Source organism: Lycorma delicatula, chromosome 2, assembly GCF_047948215.1.
Source record: "Lycorma delicatula isolate Av1 chromosome 2, ASM4794821v1, whole genome shotgun sequence".
Taxonomy (NCBI): Eukaryota; Metazoa; Arthropoda; class Insecta; order Hemiptera; family Fulgoridae; genus Lycorma; species Lycorma delicatula.
Window position 1 is genome coordinate 231681414 of NC_134456.1, and position 19087 is coordinate 231700500.

Sequence of the window (19087 nt, forward strand, 5' to 3'; positions counted from 1 at the left end):
ACTGTGATTACACAATTTCAAAAATTTCTATTCCTGTTGCAGGTTAACATTAAACACATATTTTCTTTTGCCCATTGCTAAAGGATGAGACAAAAAACGAATACATATAAAATGATCAAAAACGTGTAGACGAGTTACTTCATACGAAAACAACATAGACACATCATTACCCCTGTTGTCTTGCCAAATGACTAAGTAAAAAGTTGTGGCGTGACCGGTAGCCACGCCTCCGTCAAAATCGACATCAGCTCTTGTTACAGATGCACGACTGTAAGAGAATGTTTAAAAACGCGATGTCGAACATAAAGGTCTAAAATTAAATAAATCCTGTCAGTTATAAAATTCTCAAACCCCGGACAGTACTAAAAAACCAGGACCGTCGCGGATTTGCCGGACGGTCCTGGTTTATGATAAGCCTACATATATAAGTCCTGGACGTATGATAAGCCTACCTACATATATATTTAGTAGTGAAAATTTGTTGATCGAAGCACATACTTTAATGAATTGTGAACTGTGAGTGTATCTCACTGTGTAAGCCGGGTTTGAACTGAATTGTGTAAATATCTAAAAAAACAATTTCTAGATATTTTGAAATTCCGAGTTTCAAGGGTTAAAATATATTTTTGAATTTTTTTTGAATACCTGTTTTTTAATTTCTCAGTAAAAATGAGATCAACCTGATTTTTGGTGAGTGTAATCTTACGTCAATAAACCAATTTCTAGATATTTAAAATTCGACCTTGAAGGGGATGAAGAAAGGTAAAAAGGATTTTGAACTATTATATAAATTTTCTCAATCCCGGCTTATAGTAAACGAGATATTCAGTAGATTTAGGCTTACAAATACTCTTCCGACAAATATTTAAAAACCATTTTCAGGTTTATTTTTAATTTCGGTTTTTTAAACAAATGTATGTGGCACTGTGGCTCAATCAACACAGCCACTGGCACCGTTACTGTGTGTGACTGGCTAATTTACGATTTTAGCTTAGAAGAAAGGATGTTGCACCGCTGTAATGATTTTTAAAAATATTACTTTTGGAGTTTTAGCTAGCTTTCACTGTTTTGTGTATTTCATGTCTTCATAACTATTAAAACTTTATTGATTTGTCCAACCTTTTTTTATTTCCTTTTCTACTTGTACAAATATCTTCAAGGCTTCTTCGTTTCTCGCTACCAGAACAACATCAATGTACAAGTTCGTTGTACTTGTATCATTCTGTTTATGACACTTCCTCTCATATCAATGTTCTCCACTACCGTTTGAAGCGCCAGGTCAAAAAGCATAGCCAAGAGCACACTCTCCTGCCTTCTGCTATGTCAAACACTCTACTTGTTCTTCCATTGCTTAATACTACACCTACACTATTTGAAATGGTCATTTTCACAAACGTTTAGCAAATACTGTAACTCTAGAGCATTTACTACTTTAAGTTTACTCAGCCTTCAAAGGCTTATCTAAAGTCAATAAATAACAAATGTAAAGTTATGTTGTGTTCATAAAACTTCTCCATGGTCTACCATAACACAAATATTTGATCTATGGTACCTCTACCAGGTCTCTATCCGCAGGTATTCTCAAACTATCACTTCCGCCAAAGTGCTTAGTCTATTTGTCAGGACTCTAGAGAAGACTTTGTTGGCTACACCTAACAGAGTAATTTTTTTATTAATTTACTGTAGTGAGGTAAATACAGAAAATTCAAAATCTGTCAAGGAATCTTTCAAACTGATCTTTATACTCATTAAATTTATTTGTAAACTGCTCACATAGTAGTCTGTCTATGAGAGCAGTTATATCACTAACAACCTTTCTTCAGTTAGCATCTTACAATGCACAAGAATTGGACAAATTTGAAAGGAAGTAATCATTTGAAGAGAAAAAATAAAAATATTAAGATTACCTGACTCTGTTCGTTTGCTAAAAACAAAAAAATTAATTAGTATTAGATGTGTGAATTTATTATTTAGGAAATTTTACTTTAAAAATAAGTAAGAATAAAACTGGCTAAGATTATGAATGGGAATACAATACTGTGGCAAAATTTTGTTACTTAGGTAAAAAAATTAAAAAGAATAAATGAAACAAAATATTAGCAGAGACATACTAAGGTTTACACATCAATGTTTACTAATAAAGAAGGTAGTAGGAAAACACATCATTTATTATTTTTCCTAATAAGGAAAACTGCACTTCATAAAGCAAGAAATGCTTTTTAACATTCTTAACAATATTTAAACCATTTTTGGTAGCAACTTGTTTCTTATGTCTGGTTGTTTACAACTCTGTACGGTTATGAGTGATGTATGCTTATAACCACCTTTTATTTTGATAATTTACATGCATTGAGTTTTTACATAACTTCAATCTTTTTTTTTTAACTCTCCGGATCCACTGTTAGGCATTCTTCAGAGGACGAGAGATCAATGATTTGTAGTGTGTGTGAAAATGCCATGCCTGACCGAAATTCGAACCCAGAACCTCTGGATGAAAGGCTGAGACGCTACCAAACCACAAAGACTGGTTGTGAACAACCTAACTGTATGTGGTGGTAGTTATTCTTTACTTTGTATTTCATATAAATACACTAATTTTGTATGCATGAATTTTTCCTTCTTTAAATCTGTATCTGTTGGAAAACTATTTTGCTTCACCTGTTCTTTATAATTTTATTACCTAAAACAAAACAGGTATTATATTCCCTAATTTTGATAATAATTCTTTTGATCATAGATCATTACCACCCACTCTTATTTATTTTTACATTAAGCTTCTCAAAAAAATAAATTTTTCATATTATTTAGAATTAATTTTTTTTCTAGCAAAAGAACAATTTCAGTTAGTCAAATATTTTTATTTTTTCTCATCAAATGGTTACTCCACTTTTAAATTTGTTCAATTCTCATGCATAATAAGATGCCAACTGAAGATAACTTTACATTTATTGGTAGTAAGGGGTGTGTATATTAAATCTAGAGTGGAAATCAGATATCTGATATAAAATATCTGCCACTAAGAATATAACCTTTTCCATTTTCAGTAAACCACATTAAGACAACAACATAAATACATCAAGTCATTTGGTGATGTTCCAATGTTCTTAGGTAACTGCTGCATATATATCACTGGACTGCGCATGGTTTGTAACAATTCATTAGATTCAAAATAGTAAAAAGAAGTTAATTATTTTAAGTGATAATACAGCCAAAATTTGATAACTTCTTAAATATTTTACGCAATTGTCTGAATTTTAATAAATCCCAGTTGCAGGTTTACTTTTTGGTGGCAGCCCCTAACAATTTTACTTAAGTTACTTACTGTATATATAAATATTTTGTTTTATTTTTATGCAAGTTTTATATGAGTGATGTCAGCATGTTAACACCTTTTACTTTGATAATTCAGTTCCTGTATTACTTCTTCCATACACAAGATATGATTTTGTTGTCTTTGAGACTGATTATCTTCTGCAAAATCCAACTGTAAATTCTTTAAAGTTTGTATACTCTTGACTTTACAAAAAAATATTTGACATGAAGGACAATGCCACTTTGTTACAAAAGTTAAAAAATTATGGTATAAGAGGAGACCTATAAAATTATTCTTACTTAACAGACATAACATAATTAGTTGTAATCTGATATAAGATTAATTTTTTGAACTTTGTAATTACATATCTTCTACAGCAATTTTGTTTAAACAATGAAATGTTTGGATTTTGTTAATGTTAAAAGTTCATATGATTAAAAATCTCATACATTTTTGTTAAAAGCACATTTCATGACAAAAACACTTAATTTGAATAAACTGTCATCAGATAATTATGTAAATATTTAAGTTTTTAGTTATAAATTTAAATTCTGCCATTAAATGGGACTCCAATTCGGCACAATATAAAAATTTGTAAATTGTAAATGTGACTGACTCTCATATGCCACTTATATAATATGTCAGTAACTAATTTTGAAGAATGTCACACAAATTAATGTTATTATTTCTTATGTCAGTATACTGTGATCATTTTTTATTGTTTTTTGAAATATGGATGCAAAAAATTATCATTTTGAAGAAATTATCATTTTCAAAGTGTAAAAATGTTATATTTTAAAATCTCAAGACACTACAAAATTTTAATTTCATCCTCTTTGTAAGAAAATATAAGCAATCATAAATAAAGATGCACATAAATATTACAAAAAAAGTGAACAGAATTCTCATAATGCACTGGAATACAATACTATTAAGATGCAATGTGCTGGTTATTCACACCTGCTGGCTGGGTATACATCTCATATCAAGCTCATAGTTTCATTAATATATCTAATGTCATAATTAGATCTTATATTAAACTGACATCTTATATACATTTGATAATTAACTGAAAACGTCAATTCAAATCTAAATCAAAATTATATTTTACAACATATTCTTACTACACTTAAGATGAATATTAATATTACATTTACGTATTATATTTTTCATTAGGATTCGATTTAAAAAATAACTAACTGATTATACAATTATGGTAACTTTAGATTATAAAATGATACTGTAATAACAGTTTTAAGTAGTTGTAATATAGTATATTATAGTGTAATAGATAATTAAAAAATATACTAGCAAGAAAGTGGACAATGGTTTTCTTTTATAATGCTAGTGACAAAATGACAATATGGGTCTCTTTGTAAATATCTAACCAAAAGCGATGGTAGGTTTAGTGTCATCCTAAAAGCTAAAAACATGAAGATTTGTCTCACTCCTTTTAAAATCAATGCTCACCTTTTTTGTCTTCATTTAAGGGTTTTTTGAGTCAAAATGTTCTCTTACAATATTACATACTCTTGCTGCTGAAACCGAACATTTATCCATTACATGTTTGTTTTACAATTTGATATTTTATGCTTGAGATAAAACACTAATAGAATAGCAGTTTTCATATTTAACTGCTCCTAATTTTTTTCTAGTATGATAAGTTATTTCATGTACCCTTCTATCATTTTATATTTTGTTTTAAGAGGTTGGCAAATAAATATGGACCATTATAGGCTTGGAGTTACAGATATAGCTTAAAAAAGTAATTAATAGATCCCTTGCTGTCATAAAACAGTTTCTACTAGATTAAAGAATGAGAAAAAATTATGGTAAATGTTTAGAAACCATTAATAATACCAATTAACAGCCACATTAATTATTTTCTTGGCTAATACCTAAAATAACTAACTGATAATTACAATGCTAATAATGTTTTTGTCACTAACACTGCTCATGAATAATAAACTGAATTTAAAAAATAATCCCAACCCTAAATAATAAAAAAAAAATTAAATCTTAAAAAAATGAATAAACTCAAAATACAATCAATTCATAAAAATTACAGACACATACAAATCACTAAGGCAAAATCACTCATATAAAACATGTAAAGAAATTAAAACACTCTGGGCAATATAAAATTGAATAACACAATTGCAAATTTAATAATATATTGAATAAACCAACACAACAAATTAAATATGCTATATGACTACCTAAGGCCAAGATGCATTTGTATCACATAGGCCAGCTTTATAAAGGGTCTCATGGTAAATACAGTAATACAGTAATCCACGGTAAACCCAATTTCTAGAACTGCTACCAAATATCATCATATAAGCTTCTGTTTGACAAGAAATAAGTATACATTTTAAATGTGGGCTACTGATATTCCTTTTTCCCAAATAACAAAGGCCATGGAAATTTAACATTCTAATACAGTTAGGATGAAAAACACTTCTGAAATCAGATATCGAACCCATTTGATAAAAAGAAACTTTATTTATTAATTCCAATAACCTAATCACTCAGAACATAAGTAAAAATATTAACACAATTTTACAAAAAAGAACCATTACTTTTAATATTTATCTTTTATTTTTAAAATATCCAATTCATAGCTGAAAATATAAGTTTTTTTTTTTTGATAAATTGAAACGTAAGTTCATATTCATGCATAAATATAATTATAACTTGCTTTTACATGATCTGAAAATTTTTTAATTAAAACATTATGATTAAATGAACACAGTTATAACATAGAAATAATGATTATACTCATAATATATACATATATTCAATAACGTTTAAAATATACCATTTTCACATTCATTCCAATACAGTTTTAATTACAATTTTCTCTTAACAGGCGTTTGTTATTCTGAGTTTAATGAGATTTTTCACTGCAATCCACAATCATTCTTTTAACTTTTAATAAAAATATGGAATGATAAAAAACTCATATTCTCTGTATTTTTAGTATCAAGATTTATCATTACAAAATGCAAATATACAATTTCACTTGATAGAAAACAACATTATTTAACTCTTCTTGTATTCTATTCTTTCAACTTTTACTTCTTCACCTACAAGCTGATATACGTATGTAACAACTGTTGAACTCTGAATGTCCATCAGAACAAAAGAAGGTATTACAGACGGGTCTAACGGATTGTAGGCTCCAGTAGCGGATCCGGGATTAATATAAAACTTGTTGTCGTGCTCATATGCTTCAAACTTGTGGGTATGTCCAGATATTAGAATATCGACATCAAGCTGCCTCTGTACTAATGCTAGAGATTCTGGATCCCCCCACGGCACGACTTGATGACCATGAGATAAACCAATTCGAAACTGGCCAACAGTAACTACTTTTTGTTCAGGATAATTTAAATTTTCATCAAAATCTCCCCTTACAACATGAACATCACTAGCAAGCGTTTTTAAATAGTCAAACGATTCCTTAGTACATAGGTTACCAGTGCAAAGAATGTGCTGTATTCGTCCTGGTACCAGAAGTTTCTTGAATTTTGACGGCAAACTGCTACAACGATGAGGAATATGTAGGTCTCCTAATACTAAGACGAGCATTATTACAGTAAATAGTCAATTAATGTTATTAAAATTACAAATTTTAATCATATAAATACTGTACAAGTAACCTATTCAACAGCTGTCGGGTGTTTCAGCTGATTGTGCGCGGTTTACTTGATTTAATCATTCTGTAGGAGTGGCATCGAATATTATGCACTGACAACTATTATTTTGAGCCTGCTGTGCTAAAGTATTAAAATAAAAAATTGTTAGTTTTATGTGATACCGCAGTTTTTATTCCTATTTAGAAGAATATCATTATACTTTTCAACTGATAAGTGAAAATACTCGTGAAGTGACAGATTCTTATGGTTGTGGCACACTTTCTGTAGCAGTTCGTGTTGTTTTAGTGATCGATAGAAATTTAACGATTGAATTGAGACGGTAGTGTAAAACTATGATGAATATGGATTTCAATGTAAAAAAGTTAATAAATGATGCTGGGACGGCTTTAAGTCGCGTTGTTCAGGTAACAACTATTGAATATCAATAAAAATATATAATTCATTTGAGCATTCTAACCTTGTGTACAGTAGTGCAAGAAAAGTAGCATGGTTTGGTTTTTAAAACTCGATTACGTAGTCTATTTTGAATTCATTCAGATGTAGTTTTTGGTAATTTCTTTTTCACTGTAAATAATCAGAAATTCTGTGTATCTGTACGGGGGGCGGTGTTAATGTAATGACACACTACTGGCGAAGTAAACACAAAGAACAAGTTCGTAACTGTCGTTGATAAGATTACCCAATTATTCCAATGGTTCGTGAGTAATCGTAGTAGTTCTCTGCTATGTTCTTGTAACATTATGAAAACTTTTTTTGTGAAAGTAGGCCTCGAAGTAATTCTAAATAAAATTTCTGTTGTTAATTTCACAGATACTATTATCCAAATATTTTGCTTCAGTTTATTTTTATTAACTCTGACCATATATAATTGTGTTGCAGTTAATTTATTTTTGTCATAATTTACAGCCGCTGCCAGTGATTATTTATGAATTTAAATTGTAGCAATTCAGTGAAATTGGAGTGGATTTAGTTTAATAACCCTGCTTAACTAATTATACGTTACTGATGATTTTTTTCCAAAACAGGACACTATGCTCCTTTAACACAATTTTGTACAATCTCAATATTTTCATCCATGAAATCCTAAGTTTTAATTCTTTTTCTTTTGTAATGAAGAAGACTTGTTATCAGTGGTATATAAAAGTATATGTATATTTTTTAACAAAAAATACATATTTACAACAAATATACATTAAAATTTTCTTAGACCAGTGACTAATTAAATTTTAGTTATTTCTTAAATGTAATTGGCCATTATATATTTATAACAGCCAGGAAAGGTCCAACACCATCAAGCAACAAGCATACCAAATTAAGTCAGCACAGTATATATTTTATGAGATTAATTATAAAATTACCTTTTTCAATAAAAAAATGTTAATCAAGAAATTTCACAACTTTAGTAATCTCCCAAGTTCCTTTTTTTAGCAGTTCTGATTCTTGCTGTGATCTTCAATGGCATAGAATTTGGCAGCAATAGCGACAGAAAACATAGATTTGTCATGGTTTGTTCTTCAAGATCTAAAATTGTCAACTACCTCCATGAACAAAGAAGATAGCAAATGTTTGTAGATATATTGGAAAATACTGGAGAAAAAAAGCAGATTGTCATCTATAAAAAATTTTCCTGACATAAATAAGCACCAAAAAATAATCCTGTCTATTGCAACTGATCATTTTGATCCAAAAAAAAAAGGAAACATGTATGAATGTAAAATGATGAATAACATGATCATTCTTCTGTCTTCTGACAGAAGAATGTAGAATGTAGAAGAATGATGTATCTGTCTTAAAATCAGAAAGTTAGGTTTGATACCAATCAGGGTTGACATTTTTACATGTTGCAAAATTTATCTTCAAAAATAAGAGTACAATTAATCAGCAGCCTAATGTTGCTTATGGAATATGTAAATAAATAATTAAAAAATAAGATGTTTTATAATCTCTGATTTTTTTATTTGTTCTTTGCATTTAGCTAACAGAAGAAAAACTTGGAACTTCAGAAAAAACCGAGTTAGATGCACATTTTGAAAATCTAGCAGAACGTTCTGACATTACTAAACAATGGACAGAAAAAATTCTTCGAGATACAGAAGCAGTTTTAACACCGAATCCTGGTAGTTATATAAATATTATTATGAATTTTAATTGTTTTGTTTTTAAAATATTTATGAAATTAACATTATAATTTATTAGAATACTTGAAATTAATGTTTGTTACATTTAATAATATTTATAAAGAATGAAATATTTTAGTCCTTTCCATATGAAATGAGCAGCAGGCAAAATAGCAAACTATATTATCTGGTTTGGCAGTTTTGTATTCTGGCAGAGTGATGGAGAACCTGTAATATAGATTTTTATATTTATCTGGATACTTCTGTTTCTAAATATTTGAGTCATCAAAGAAGAAATTTGTTGGGTCTTTATTGTTTTTTCTACTTTACATATTAGTAATTGTTCATGTTATATAATTGTAAACATAATCTAACCAAACTTAACCTATGCTTGCATCACTCGCTAACCTTGACTAGCGAGCATAGATCAAGTTTGTTTAAACCACCGGGTTGGTCTAGTGGTGAATGCATCTTAACAAATCAGCTGATTTCAAAGTCGAGAGTTTCAGCGTTCAAATCCTAGTTAAGGCAGTTACTTTTATACATATTTGAATACTGGTGTTCTTTGGTGGTTGGGTTTCAATTAACCACTCATCTCATGAATGGTTGACTTGAGACTGTACAAGACTACACTTCATTTACATTCATACACATCATCCTCATTCATTCACTGAAGTAATACCTAATTGGACTGTACAAGACTACATTTCATTTACATTCATACACATCATCCTCATTCATTCACTGAAGTAATACCTAATACCTTAAAAGAAAATTAAAATAATGGGTTACTTATATTAAAATAAATTTATTTCAGTCACTGATCATTTTACTAAAAGAATTGTAATTAATGGTTAACTTACTTAAAACTTATAATAAACTTTAACTTCTTCCTTATTTATTGACTTATATACTGAACAACCCTAATGATGATTTAATGGAAATTGTAAATACTCTTTTTTTTAAATTCTCTTAATGTATTGTTATATATAAAATCATTTGTTTCATTATTTTGGAATAAGAAAATAAATAAATTTTTTCCAACTATCTTGTGTTAACAGCTTATCATGATCAGTTGCTTATCTGGTGTAGCTACTTTGTTAGTTTTTTAAAAACTAATTTTTTTTTTTCAAATCAGCTTATCAATTAATATTGTAAAAAAATATTTATGGTATATATATATATAAAGTATTTATGTGTAAGGTATTCCAAGTAGTGCCTTGTTGGAAGAAGGAATTTTTAATGCAGTGAAACTCCACAAAACAGAACCTCATAAAAACTGAAATCTTTTCAAAACATAAAATTTCCCTAGTTCTGATTTATTTTAATAGAGATTAATCTCTTTAAGATGGAAAACAATGTAATGCAAAAACTGAAAAGAAACTTTTATTTTTAATTTTGCTTATTCAATTTGCTCCATAAGACAGCTGAATAGAAAAAACAGCCCCCAAAAAAACTGAATAGCCAGTAATAAAATAAAATAATTAAAAAACAGATTGTACACAGACCACAATTTGTAAAATAATATATGCAGTAAATGACTGATTGTTGTATAGCACAAGATATGCTTAAACTTCTAACCTATAAGCCTATGATATGGTTTCAACTTCCAGCCTATAAGCTTACGGTCATTAATAAAATACCATAGCTGGCGACAGCACAATCCATGCTGTATTTTGTTAAAAAGCTAATAGTTTTTTAGAATTTCTATACATATCAGTTCAGAATAATTTTATTCAGCGACTTGAATATCATGATTGGAAGCCATAACAGTTTTCATCTTCTCATGAACATTTATTGTTGTTTTAGTTTCGTGTTCTGATTGTTCAATATTCGTTTAGAGTTTAAATACAGTACTTGAATATTTAAAAAATTTTTTAGAGAATTATTTTAGTATCTGTGTTAGTTCATGTTATGTTTTATGCTGTATTTCTTATTTTTTAAGTGTAATTTTTAAATTAATATAACTTTCATGAAGATAGAAATAAGTGTTTTATGATTGTGAAGTATTTCTGATGAAAACAGTTCTCACTACCTACCACATTGGTAAGTCGAATTTTTTACAGTAAACAGTATTTATACATTCTCTAAAAATTACCTACTTCAGTTGTACAATTTTTTAAAAAGAGCGAATAATGTAGTGTATACACTCAACGTAAGTTTCCGGAATATTCTTAACATATATTTGTGTCTTAATTTCATTTTATATTCATATTGTTCAAAAACAGGACCTCACTATAAATTAGCTCGATTTTTTTTATAAAACTCTGCTAGACAGAAACCTCTTCAAAGTGGATTTGTTACTCAGCCCAGTCAGATTCTGTTTCAGGAAGGTTTTACTGTAAAAAGTCAAATGTATATGTCTTTTCTACTAACCCATTTTCTCAGATTTTTCTATGATTACACAGAAGGAATTTGTGAGATATTTACAACTGGATAGTCTTCTTGATTTCAATTTATAGAAGATATACATTTATATTTTTCTTAACACTCCAAATAAAGTAACATTATTTATTATATATTATTCTTGTGTTTTCAGTTTATATTTTGTCACATTTGATATAAATCTTATATTTCATTTATTTTTTTAACTGCTGGGAAATTATTTATGGAGGAGTGTCCAGTAGTAAAAAAAACTTGAAAATCTCTTTAGCCAGACCAGAAAAACTGGTAAGGTAGGCATTTAAAAGAAGACTACCTGAAATACTTTTTGTACGTTCTCATTATCGGTGTTTTTCATTTTTGTTTCAGGAAATCGAGTGGAAGATTATTTGTTTGAAAAAATAGAAAAAAAGAAACCCAATCGTTTAAGTAATTTAGAATACTTGGGACTTGATATGATAGAAGCTGGGAATGAATTTGGCCCTGGAACATCATATGGTAAAAAAAAAAATATAAAGTATTTATTTATATGTAAATATATTTTACTGTATTTTGAACAAGATGCTGTTTCATTTATTGTTTATTGTTCTTGTTTGTTATTAATTTTTTAATGTTTTTTTTTTTTGTAATTATACTTCTCATTTTTTAAACCTGGTTTATTACATGTTCATTGGTACTCATAAATCTTTGTCTTGGTCCTTGTTATCTTTCTCATTTAACATTTTTACGGAGTATATCTCCCATGCAAGAACTATCGCATGAAAATAAACAAGAACAAAACAAAAGTAATGAAATGTAGTAGAAATAACAAAGATGGACCACTGAATGTGTAAATAGGAGGAGAAAAGATTATGGAGGTAGAAGAATTTTGTTATTTAGGAAGTAGAATTACTAAAGATGGACGAAGCAGGAGCGATATAAAATGCCGAATAGCACATGCGAAACGAGCCTTCAGTAAGAAATATAATTTGTTTACATCAAAAATTAATTTAAATGTCAGGAAAAGATTTTTGAAAGTATATGTTTGGAGTGTCGCTTTATATGGAAGTGAAACTTGGACGATCGGAGTATCTGAGAAGAAAAGATTAGAAGCTTTTGAAATGCGGTATTATAGGATAATGTTAAAAATCAGATGGGTGGATAAAGTGACTGAAGAGGTATTGTGGCAAATAGATGAAGAAAGAAGCATTTGGAAAAATATAGTTAAAAGAAGAGACAGACTTATAGGCCACATACTAAGGCATCCTGGAGTAGTCGCTTTAATATTGGAGGGACAGGTAGAAGGAAAAAATTGTGTAGGCAGGCCACGTTTGGAATATGTAAAACAAATTGTTAGGGATGTAGGATGTAGAGGGTATACTGAAATGAAACGACTAGCACTAGATAGGGAATCTTGGAGAGCTGCATCAAACCAGTCAAATGACTGAAGACAAAAAAAAAACGGAGTATATTTTCTTTTTAATTCGTAATTGTTAGATAATATTTTTTTTTTTAAATTAAAGCTTTAAATGCATTTTGAGTTTTAGTATGTAAAAATGATGATGGAATTGTTAAAGCACAAGTGTATTTTAACTACAGACTACAGTTTTATAAAAATAAATTTGGTTCCAATAACTAACTCTACTTTTCCAAAGGTTTTATTCTTTATTCCAAACAAGATAGTATGTTTAATATTAAACTTAAATGTTTCCACATATAAAAAAAATTTAAACCTTTTTTGTTAAATGTTATTTAATTTAATGATTATTATTTAATACTTATTACTTACAATTAAGAAATTAGTTATACATCTTTTTGAATTTTTTCAAAAAGATGTATAACTAATGTGCCACTGTTTGAGATGTTTGTAATTTTTTTATCGAGTTGTTTATTAATCTGCTTGTATTAGAACTTAAATTTTCCAATTGATGTTTTATTCTATGGATGAGATTACCTTCTTAACTTGGTTTTGACTTTCTTCTTAGAAATGTAGTTCATTAGATGTATTCTGATGTCCTGGTTTAATACTGTCACATCCATCTTTATTCTCAAATTACAATCATTAGCTAGTTGCTTTATTAATTCCTCTGCTTTTTTTTCTGTGAGTTTAATTTATTTGTAATTATGGAGTTGCATGATGAACCAGTCTGATTTCTTGAAATCCCATCCCATTTACCTTTTGTTGTTGTTGGGTGGGAGGGGAGCCAATTTCCAGCTTTTGATCTATTATTCTGCAGCCTAAGTAGAGCATCCTGGCATAAATTTTTCAAGCAACATTTACAGTGGATGATTCTATTAATTTAATTGAATCATCCTTGTTAACTGAAATCTACTACATTGTAATTTTTCTTATACTTAAAACAAATTAAGTGTGGTAATTTTCTGTTACAAATAAACCTCCGAAACTCTGGTGCAAGTAATATATTTTGAAAGCAGATATATATATATATTGTTGGACAAGCAATGTTATGTTTTTTGGAAGAAATAAGCACATCTACATGTTTTAAAGATATATTTTTTTTCTTTTATATATATATAATTAAGTTAACCCATACTTAAAAATGGCCTTATTATCTTTATATGTTTATTGCTGAAAAAATACCATACCCTTACTGGGGATTGGACCATCCTGCGTGAATTTAGTGGAGATATATTTCAGTTTCAAATAATATTGGCTTCGATATTATTTGAATGTTAAGACCAGAACTTTTAGTATATTAGTTAGTTCCTCTACAATTGAGCTACTGAAATAATTCAAAATTTATACTTCCGGGTTCATTTTCAATTCTTACATGAAGATTACTTATCACTTATATTAAATTAATATTCACCTTAGAAAATCAAATACACAGTAACATTTTTATGTACCGTGAAATCATACCATGAATAGAATACATCTACAGAGAGATCCAAAAGTCATACACATCAAAATTAAAGTGTCTATAAATAGTAGTGTAGTTGAAAAAGTCTATTGGCTACTGCAAGATAGTACCATGAGTAACAACAACAAACCTAGATGCCATTGTGATGTGTATTGATCACACGACGCTTGTAGTAGTGCTTTGTTTATTGCTTGGTAAAATGACGTTTTCCCAAGTGCAATGAGTTTTCATTGTTAAACATTATTTTTCCAGTCATTCTTATGCACATGTAGATGAATTTCATTAGAAATATCCGGATGTGATAGTGCCTAACAATTTGACCATAACAAGACAGATTAATCACCCACTTTAGAGAATGCAGGTTAGTCACAGACAAGAAGAAACTTGGACACTGGCCATTTTGACTGATGCTAAACTGGCTGAGGTTAAGAATGTGATTTTTTGATCAGTAGAAGGCCAATGATGCATCATTGGCCTTCAAAAAGCTTGTGGAGACTATCAGCGCCTCTCAGAATTCATAAGGAAGTGCTCAGAGAGCGATGAAACGGTTACACTTTCACATATTATGTTCACAGTATTCAGGAATTTAAGGAACTGGATAAAGAAAAGTGCATAGCGTACTGTACATGGCTTCAGTCATTTGTTGACAACCATGGGATTACAGAGCTTGATCATGTTTTCTTCACTGATTAGGTGTAGTTTCACCTTAGTAGTTAACTGTACTTAACCTGTCAAAAAACTAGCATTTCAACTGAAAATCCACATGTTACATGAAAAACCCTTACGTTCTCAGAAAATGGATGTGTGATGTTCCATATTACATCATCAAATAGTGGGTTCCATTTTCTTTGAAACTACAGTGAACAGTGCTGTGTACCAAGATATTATTACACAGTTTATTGCGCTTCTTGATGATGAACGTGATTGTTGGTTCCAGCAGGACAGTTCTGGACACTTTCATGTTTAAACATGAGTTTGTGTGTATGAGTCATACTTTAAGAAAAAAAATATCTAGAATATAAGCTATCTCATTATAGACATAGTAGAATATTTTATATAGTAGGCCTACATTATTATCTGAAAAAATACATGCTGTGAATTTTTTGGATACATTGTTCACAGTTAGAAGGAATGGTGTTTTTAGTGATTTTGATGGCTTCATTACTCGTCAACCCCTTTGAGTAACAAATAAATTTTATATGGTTTTTAAAGTACATAAAAAGTACTTAGTGCTGTAAAAATTTCAGATTTTTTTCTACCTGTCCCATATGTGGTTTTTGGGCCCCAAAACGAGATATTTTCAAAATCTTAAGATTTGGCAGCCATTTTTTTTTAATGAAGGACACTACTAATGGTACCTAAGAGTTAAATGGTAAAAAATAGAACTATTACCCAAGTCCATTATTTATTTTGGGCCCAAAATTTGGAAAAAAACAACAATTTGTAAATGAAACTTCTGTAAACATTAAAAGATTTGGTTATATAACAAAATGAATTTGAGTACACTAAGATGAAGTTCCATCTTTACTCTTTTCAAGAAGCCCTGTTTTGACCCTCTGTACGATGTAGTATAAGAATGCTACAGCTCATGGAAAAAGTGTCGAAAATGGCTGTATTTACTTTTTGATGGGTTAGAAAATAGTCTATTACTCAAGAAAAATATTTTTTTAAATAAATGTAAATATTTTTTGGCCACTACGAGGTAGGTCGTTATCAAATAACAAATATCATCAAAATCAAAAATTGTGATGCACTGATCATTTGTTGTATAAAAATGGAATGCCCCTGAGGAGTTATCTTAAAGAAAAGGTCTATAAAAACAGGTCAAACACACTGGAGGAATTAAAGGACATAATGTTGATTGATAACATGAGTATAGATGTACTCCACATAGTGGCCTCAAACATGGTCAAAAGATTTTGAACATGGGTTACTGAACAGGACAGCCATTTAAGCATTTGTTTTGAAAATTAATAAATGTTTAAATATTATTACTTAATGTTTTTTTTTATTTATTTCATTGATGTACAGAACTTTTGGATCTCTCTGTATCATCCATATTTGTTTGAATAAAAATGTAGATTGTTCATGGTTTATAGTAGGCAGTCTGTGAGCTTTATCTCTTCAGTAAGTTTTCATACCATTCAAATTATTTTAATAAATATACAATAGTATATTTCTGAATCATAAATAAACATATAAAGAATATTTTTTTTATTTGCCAAATGTATAATATATTTGTTTGCATTTTTTTTTCCTGTAGGAAGTGCTTTAATAAAAGTGGGTCAGTGTGAACAAAAATTGGGACACATTGAGCGTGATTTTATTACAACTGCCAGTCATTGTTTTCTCACACCATTACGAAAGTTTCTTGAAGGAGAAATGAAAACAATATTAAAAGAGAGAGGCATTCTGGAAAGTAAAAGGTGAAATATTATTTAATTCCAGTAAAATGTATTTAAAATATATGTATTATAGTACATAATAAATAAATAATATGTGACATAAATTATAATAAACAATGGATCCATGCAAGTGTTTATCCTTTTATGTTGCAGAACATACAGCTGCAACAAATAACAGAATATGGAAAAATAAATATTAAATGAATGCATGCCTGGGTATTTTTCATTAAGAAGATACTAAGCACTTTTTTAATCATAATTTTACACTTATACTTGGGTTGGATTTTTTTAGATATGTAAATTCTACTGCAAAATTATACTTATGTTTAAAGAGTGGAGAGTTGATTGAATTTCTTTTCATTGTATAACTTTTCATTAATTATGTTTTATATATTGCTGCCACATGCTAATGCTTCATATTGGTGAGCACAACATTCATGATGATGTTAGAAGGAATTGTAATACACTTATGCACCTGCATAAGCACTCCTCCCACCAGCTGACCACCCAACATCCCACTCCCAGTGGCATGACCCCCACCATTCACTGGTCAGCAGGAACTAACCAATGTACCTGTCAGCAGAATGTAGCACGAGAGCAGGATCCTGACCACTGGGAATATTCGTCCCACCCAGCTGTCATATTACACTACCACATTGCTCCAGAAGCTGTTCACCCGAGAGCAGAAGAGACCTGGCAAGCAATCCATCAATGCAATGATTGGTAGGGCCTTACACAGGACATTCAATAGTACATCCAGCAGTGCTGCACAAGCGCCTGCTGGAAATGAGGGCCAGACCCTCCACCAGACAATCAGCAACCTCAGAAGGCTTACAACTTGTTAGAAGAACGTGGTAGTTGATTTAATGGGAATGTATCCAAAAATGGAATGATGCAACAGGTTCCTAGTGATGTCTACTGAGCTGTTTTCCTGTTGGGTAGAGGCAAGGTCCTACCCTGATAGGTAACAGGTCTGTGCTAACAAGCCTGAAGTGAAAGACATTATGCTGCCAGTGACATATTGCACTCTGGATACTACCTGTATACCACCCACAGACAAATCCCACAGAACGTTGTAATGAGGAGATGAAGAAGACACTGGGGATATACCTCGGGCAGGATGTCCAACATTAACCTAGGATAAGATTATGCTGTTATTGCTGTTTGCATTGAAAAATCAGGCCAATGCTGTGACCAGCAAGCCACCAAGCAAAGTAATCATTGGGAGACAATTAAAGAGACCCAGGGACTGGCAGCACCTGAAAGCAGCCTCAATCCATTGAGGAAAGAGAGGAGAAGGCTGCATCAGCATCAGGAGTTCTACTGTTAAAAGAATTTTGTAGACAACAGAGGCAGCTGGCTAAAAATACATGTCTTGAAGCCCAAACCTGCACACCACACCCTGACAACTGAACTACAAAAATCTATCAGATCGGGGCCTACATCCACTTGCCTAGGCAGGCAGAGTTGTTCCCACTTGTGACAACTCAATCAGATGTCAGCTGTAGTTACACCTACCAAGCCAGCTGACCGCCCAATAACATCCAACCATACTGGCTGGTTTTATAAGTAGGTATTCAGTACTGCAACAGCATTCTCTCACGGACCACCACAAGGAACAAACAAAAACAAAGAACAAGATGGAAGAAGTTCCCTGGTCATGGGACCTACATTTTTCTGTTTAGTCTCCGGGAATCACTGTCAGGTATTACTTCAGAGGATGAATGAGGATGATATGTATGGGTGTAAGTGAATTAGTCTTATACAGTCTCAGGTCAACCATTTCTGAGATGTGTGGTTAATTAAAACCAACCACCAAAGAACATCAGTATCCGCAATCTAGTATTCAAGTTCTTATAAAAGTAACTGCTTTTACTAGGATTTGAACATTGGAACTCTCAACTTTGAAATCAGCTGATTTGCAAAGACACATTCACCATTAGACCAACCCAGTGGATTGGTTGTGGGACCTACTGGCGGATGCCAACATCCCCACCAGAACTGGCCTGACAAACTCCCCGAGGTTCACTGGGCATGGACAGCACCACCTTCCCATTCCAGTATGTTGATCTTCAAGTACCCTGGCTGACAGCCCAAATGAGCTTATCAGCAGGAGCCAGCCCAAAGTGGGATCTTGAGAATCACCTTGGCCGTGCAGGCGGAAGATGACTGACCTGACACTGCAGATATCAGGGCCACCTTGCCTTAGTGGGGACCCAACTGTCGCTGAAGGGAAGATCAGTCTGATCCCAATGGACAAGGTACAACTCTCTGACTACAACCAAGCCGATATTGCCAGAAACAAATGATTAGAACCAACAACAGCCCTTCTCAAGGCTATCTCATC

At 30.9% G+C, this 19087-nt stretch overlaps 2 protein-coding genes across 3 annotated transcripts in view; one reads left to right on the forward strand and one right to left on the reverse strand.

Annotated features, from left to right (window-relative positions):
- Positions 1–5794: 5794 nt before the first annotated feature.
- Positions 5795–7020, reverse strand: Vps29 (vacuolar protein sorting 29). The gene has a single exon (XM_075357334.1). It carries the CDS (start codon positions 6905–6907, stop codon positions 6359–6361), a length of 549 nt encoding a protein of 182 aa, XP_075213449.1. The 5' UTR covers positions 6908–7020; the 3' UTR covers positions 5795–6358.
- Positions 7021–7121: 101 nt separating this feature from the next.
- Positions 7122–19087, forward strand: part of EndoB (SH3 domain containing GRB2 like, endophilin-B) — a 61334-nt gene continuing 49368 nt past the window's right edge. For both annotated transcript variants that reach the window (XM_075357332.1, XM_075357333.1), the window contains exons 1-4: positions 7122–7379; positions 8951–9092; positions 11844–11972; positions 16599–16761. In XM_075357332.1, coding sequence (XP_075213447.1) covers positions 7308–7379; positions 8951–9092; positions 11844–11972; positions 16599–16761 — 506 coding nt within the window. In that variant the 5' untranslated portion in view covers positions 7122–7307. The remainder of the gene's footprint in view (positions 7380–8950; positions 9093–11843; positions 11973–16598; positions 16762–19087) is intronic.